The sequence below is a fragment of the Aethina tumida genome, chromosome 8, assembly GCF_024364675.1.
Source record: "Aethina tumida isolate Nest 87 chromosome 8, icAetTumi1.1, whole genome shotgun sequence".
In the NCBI taxonomy this organism is placed as follows: Eukaryota; Metazoa; Arthropoda; class Insecta; order Coleoptera; family Nitidulidae; genus Aethina; species Aethina tumida.
Window position 1 is genome coordinate 4,125,807 of NC_065442.1, and position 6,178 is coordinate 4,131,984.

Sequence of the window (6,178 nt, forward strand, 5' to 3'; positions counted from 1 at the left end):
TCCAAAGAAAACATCTTGTTGTTGTAAAATTGAAAGATTTTTTAAAATATGTTTAATCTCAGGCATATCACTTATTGGAAAGAAAACAAGATATACTTTCTTGTTTAATACAAGTGGGCAAAATAGGATATTTATTTGTTGTAAACAAAGAATTATCTAAATTTAATGGATTTCGGGAAATAACTTCTGCCACTACATTATCTCTACCTTTGAGGTGCTCTACAGAATAATCAAACTGCAGTCAACATGCAACTATCAAAACCTAAAACCAAGTGTTCCCCATCGATATTCAACTGATAAATTTCGACACCCAAAGCAAAACCCGAACTATCTGCTTGAACATAGAAATTGTTCTTAAAATTTGGAAAATGTAAAATAACCGTGATTATAAACACTGCTCCAGTTTTATTAAAAACTTTATCTTCTTCAAATCCCAAAAAACATTTAATATTTTTCCACAATACTTTATTGGTATTAACAAATCACTACAATTTTTAATAAATCTTCTGTAAAAACCACACACACCTAGAAAACTTCTTAACTGTTTAATTGTTTTAGGCACTGGAAACTTTTGCATGGCTTCGATCTTTTCACCATCTGTTTTAATACCATTAGAAGTCAGAATATGACCCAAAAATTTAATCTTGGTCACTAGAAATTTTGATTTACTTAAGTTAATTGACAGTTTTGCTTCATGGAATTTGTCGAATACTGCCTTAAAATGCATAAGATGTTCCTCAAATGTGGAAGAAACTATTCGGAACCCAAAATAACATCCATAGCTTTTGAAAAACTTCCGACTACCATTTTCAATTCGAAAGGTAAAACCTGATATGTATAAGCTCTATGATTATGGATAAAACCAATGTACTTAGTGGAAACGGAAATCAACGGAATCTGCCAATAAAGTCCTACTAAATCTATGATACTCATGAACTTTAAATTCGGAAAAGAAGCAAAAATATCTTCAGGAGGTTGTGAACCAACGAGCATCTAAACAAATTCGTACGGTTCCATTTTTTTCTTCACGTCTGTCATAGGGCTAATAAACGGAGCAGCTTCTTGTTTAATGACACCTAAATTTATCATTCGTTGAATTTCTAAATTAATACCAGCTCGATAACTAACAGGAACTGGGTACGTTTTTCTTAGAAAAGCAGTTTCATCATACATCTTAATCTCATGTGTATACTTATTAGTTTTACCTGGAACATATTTAAATAAATATTGATAATTCTCAAGTAGTTGAACCAAATTATTTTTTTGTTCGAATGAAAGATGATTTAGAGTATTTATTTGTTCAGAAATTAATTTAATACGAGAGGAATCTTTAATCAAAGAATTCACAGATACGACAGATGTTTCTGAAGCTTTTTCAAATAATGATGGTTGAATAACTTGAAAAGGGCAATGTATAGTAATTAATTCTTTTGAATTTATTAAATTTCTTATTTGAAATTAATAATACCCTTAATAATAATAATTCTCATAAAACCATTTAATTCCTAAAATCATTGGTCTAATTAAATTTTTAACTACTAAGAACGTTTGAGTAAATTTTTCCTTGTAGGTTGGAATGGAAAATTCTAAACAAACTTAGATAATTTAGACTTTTGTTGTAAACGAATGAAAATGTCTTCATTTAAACATGACAACTCATAACCTGTTGGATTCAGGTTCAAGCTAATAATTTTTGTTTCTCAATATGTATGAGGTAAACAAAGTGACTTTTGAAATGACTTCGAATTGGTTTTACAAGGAAACTTTGTGTAAATTTCAATCTGTAAAAAGAAATATTTTTTTAGTGTATATCAAAAACAAAAATAAGTATTCTAATAATAAATTTCTTTTTTCAAAATAAAAATGTATCCCAAAAATTAAATAACATAAATAAATGTATAAATAAAAAAAACTAAAAACAGTTAAATAACATGTTCAATAACTGTGATAAAAATTTTCACGCACGTTAGCCAGGAGTAATATTCTCCAATAAATTAATTATACTGTCTCTTAATTCATTGAGATTATTAACTCTGTTCTCCTGTAAAGTGTATAATTTAAACTTCAGGTAACCCCACAGAAAAAATCGCTAGGTGCGAGGTCCGGTGGCCAAGCTGGCCAAAGAATACTTCCGTAATCACTAATGATGCGTTCGCCAAAAGTGGTACGTAAATATGCTCTAACCCGAGCCGTATTGTGAGCAGGGAAACCATCCTGTTGAAACCATACACTTTCCAGGTTTATTTCTATACGGCGGACTGTCGGGACAATTTGGTTCTGCAGAAGAACGAGGTAGTTTTGCCCAGTGAGATTACCTTCTATAAAAAAAGGACTATGAGAGACACTATGTTGTCTCTCAAAATACCAGCCCAAACATTTAGTTTTTGGAGGTACTGAGTAAGGGCAGCATAATTTTTTTTTGTTTGGGGGACAAAGAGGGGAAAGTTTACAAACCGATCCGAAGATTATGGCCATAGTGTTTACCATATATGATAAATCATACATGGGAGAAAGGAATGTATATTTGCATATACGTGGTATGCTGAACCAGAAGACGTGGGACTGACAAAGAAGCCAACCCCCTGTCAACTGGGTTCGGATGTCCAATCTGAGGAAGATCCGAAGATCTTCCTGGGGATGGATTGGACTTGCAGGTGTTGGATCCGTTAGCTCCCCACTACCACTGGCTTGTGGAGCGATACTGAGCCCCAGGACCACGACAAGGTGGATCCATCCAGGGGGGGCAGCATAAAATTTTCTTAAATTTACTCTTGACCAATACCGCGTAATCACGGGATTGTGTCGCCCGTGTAAAGGAAATGACGACGTAACAATCTGAATTTTTTCTTGCAGTGTATACATTTTTATTACTGAAAATGAGCTTATTTAAAGAAAACCTACCTCTGTTGTCAATACATCGGCTTGTCTGCGGAGACGAAACGCATGCTAAACGCAGCAAAACCAAATGATCCCCTCCAGTCAGTTCGGCCCGCCCACATAATTGCATGTATGTCTTTCCTTTTTGTTTACAAAGGGGTATTGATGTTCCGTCTCAATACTCGAGTAGACACTTTCATCATTTTTGATTCTGTATATACAGTACCAAAAATGCTCTTCGTGTCTGGATGTTGTAAGAGATGGAAGAACGACAAAGAGAGAAAAATTTTTCCCGGTAGTAGGAATCCCCACTCTCAGAGACAATGCGCCGTGCTAGTGCGCGCTTGCGCACAGTATAAATTAATCTTTGCGAATGCATTTAGTAACTCTCCATATGTGATATTAAAAACAAAAATAAGTATTCTAAAAATAAAGTTCTTTTTTCAGAATAAAAATGTATCCCAAAAATTAAATAAAATAAATAAATGCATATAAAAAAAAAAACTAAAAATAATTTAATAAAGTGTTCAAAGACACCGACTCGTCTGCGGAGACGAACTGCATGCTAAACCAAATGATCCCCTCCAGTCAGTCCGGCCCGCCCACATAATAGCATGTATATCTTTCTTTTTTGTTTACAAAGGGGTATTGATGTTCCGTCTCAATACGCGAGTAGACACGTTCAACATTTTTGATACTGTACACTAGCTGTTCTCGCGCAACTTCGTCCGATAGCGTGTTGTATACGATTGTTTTCTAGACAGTGATCTCGAGATGCCAAAGATTCTTGAGCCCTTAACAAAGAATGACGCGTTCTATCTAATTGTAATCGTTCATTCCTCTCAGAAGCAGAAGTTCTGTAAGACGACTTTCCTTATCTTGTTCAGATTCATTCATTGTTTTTTGGCAAAAATATTTGGAATTAAGATCGGTGGAATTATAAAAGATACCCTATCAATCAAATAAAACTATCAATCAATCGTTGGTGGGAGGCGGCCGACGTCACGGTCCAGTGGTGGAATGCGCGTGACCTGCGCGTGGTACTGGAGAGTACTTGGTCATTGTAACATTACTTTATTTTTCTAAAATAAAAGTAGCCTATGTTACTCCTTCTTATATTAGCTACCTGACAATAAAAGTCCCGTCAAAATCGGTCCAGCCATTTCAGAGATTCAAAGGAACAAACAGACAGAGAGACAAAAATTGTAAAAAATGTTATTTTGGTGTATGTACCGTATTTATATTCATATGCATGTAGTAAAAAACGTTTATTTCAATATTACAAACAGACACTCCAATTTTGTTTATATGTATAGATATATATATATATATATATATATATATATATACATAGATTGTTTTATATTATTTGTCAAACATAAATGTCAGTTCTAATCATTTCGATCCAACAGATTTAAACGTTTGAACATTACGTCTGAAAGATAGTTAATAAAATATAGATCAAAATGTGTTCGCAAACATTTTTGAGAATAGTACAAACTGTAAGTAAATTAAAGTAATTTTATTTAAAAAATCCACTTATATATTTTATATATATATAATTTGATTGCAGATCCTCGTGATTGGATGCTTATGTGCCGCACTAGCTATTTTCTTCATTAGCGGTTTCTCAATCACTGTAGTCTTAGTGGTCTGCACCAGTGTCATCTTCCTGCTCGTCCTATTCTCAGACCTGATATTGCGATGCCGTTCGTGCTTCATCGGTGAGCACGTTTGGGGCTATTTCGCCTGTGGTGCGTTCCTCGAGTTCATCACCTGTGCATTTTTGGCATTTGCTAGTTTAAATTTAAGTGAAGTCTACGTAGAGGAGAATAAGGATCACAGCGACAAGGATGACAAAGATAATAACCATCATAACCATTTTAAAGAATTTGGAGTTGCATTGTGTCTTGGCATCTTTTGTTTAGCCACCGCCACTTGTTTCTTTTACGATATATTTGCGTGAGTTCCACACTTAATCTAAAATATTGAAATAAATGTTTTTATTTCAGATTACTTCTCAAAATGTGGGTAGTTTGTAGATACAGAGTTGATTGTCTTTGCGATAGTAAATATTTAACAAATAGATTAATAATTCGCTAACTCTATTTATTTTAGATTCTTCAAGAGGAACTTATAATGTTGGCTCACCGTAAGTGAATATAAAAGAAATTCTCTAATTTTGATCGACTCGTAAGATACGGAACATTTGTGAATTTATAAAAAACATATCACTCTTTGTAAATAATTTTCATGTTTTTTAGAGGAGTTTGCAGTAACAGATCTGTGGACAGAATTTCTCCTCAGCCTCCACCACCGTAACGAAAACTATATAAAATTTTTATATTATTACTAATTGACTTTCATATTTCAAATTTTAGAAAACCTTGCCCTCCACCTCAACTTTGTACAGCATTCGAACCAAAGTAACTCTCATTTTATAAATATTAAAGAATATATATATGTATATTAGAAAATATCCTCTTTAGGAACAGGAAGCAACTGTCTATTCAAACCATGTGTTCCAGACCGGAAAGTTCGAAAACAAAAGTTTTGTAAGTGAAATCTTACTATAACAAGTACTCCTTTGGAAAACAATACCATAATATGTAACTATTTTCTTTTTATAAACATGCATTTTTTCAGATTGTCTAAATCTCCATCGAATCTAGTATTAGAATGTGAATGTGAGGATGTGTATGTATATTTTATTCTTAGGTTATTTTTATCTATTAAAAAATCTATTTTTTAGAAATGAGCCAAGTGGAAGCAATATGAGGTAAAACTTTTCAAATTACCGTTTAATATATTTTTAAAAATTATTTTTATAGACCCATTGATAATCAAGTTCAATATCAGCGTAAGATTTAAAAAAACTTTTATTTATTTATTTATTTTCATATCTTGTTTCAGCTCAAAAAAGAGTCCATTAGATTAAAACAGATCAATAATTTTATTAGAAGACATGACATTGTTAATTAATTGTATCAATTCTCAATATCAATAATTTGAAAAATAAGATTTGGATGGATTTTTTGATTTATTTCTTATCTTATTTTGATAATTTATTATGTTATTTATTTTCGAATTTGAATAAAACATTGCTACCATTTATACAGATAAACTCGACAAGGGGCAATTTCCGGGAATAAAAATATTTAACTACGAACTACTGAATATTAAGAGAGACTTGATGTAAGATTCCGTTATGCAAGATGTCTTTCTCAAAATTCAGTTTTATGAGCGGCAACATCAAATTTTTATTTATATGAAATACTGAATTACATGAACAACTTGGAAA

At 32.4% G+C, this 6,178-nt stretch overlaps 1 protein-coding gene across 1 annotated transcript; it reads left to right on the top strand.

Annotated features, from left to right (window-relative positions):
- Nucleotides 1-4,278: 4,278 nt before the first annotated feature.
- On the top strand, nucleotides 4,279-5,840 carry LOC126266345 (uncharacterized). Its single transcript, XM_049970273.1, has 11 exons — nucleotides 4,279-4,379; nucleotides 4,451-4,839; nucleotides 4,890-4,945; nucleotides 4,996-5,029; nucleotides 5,142-5,195; nucleotides 5,259-5,303; nucleotides 5,367-5,432; nucleotides 5,524-5,574; nucleotides 5,630-5,656; nucleotides 5,709-5,737; nucleotides 5,791-5,840. The coding sequence occupies exons 1-11, from the start codon at nucleotides 4,344-4,346 to the stop codon at nucleotides 5,808-5,810; spliced, it is 807 nt and encodes a 268-aa protein (XP_049826230.1). The 5' UTR covers nucleotides 4,279-4,343; the 3' UTR covers nucleotides 5,811-5,840.
- Nucleotides 5,841-6,178: the final 338 nt, after the last annotated feature.

Coding starts and splice junctions, on each gene's coding strand:
- LOC126266345 (XM_049970273.1), top strand. CDS start 4,344: ATGTGTTCGCAAACATTTTTGAGAATAGTACAAACT. Junction 4,840..4,889: donor TTCTTTTACGATATATTTGC/GTGAGTTCCACA, acceptor TTTTTATTTCAG/ATTACTTCTCAAAATGTGGG. Junction 5,196..5,258: donor TCTCCTCAGCCTCCACCACC/GTAACGAAAACT, acceptor TTCAAATTTTAG/AAAACCTTGCCCTCCACCTC.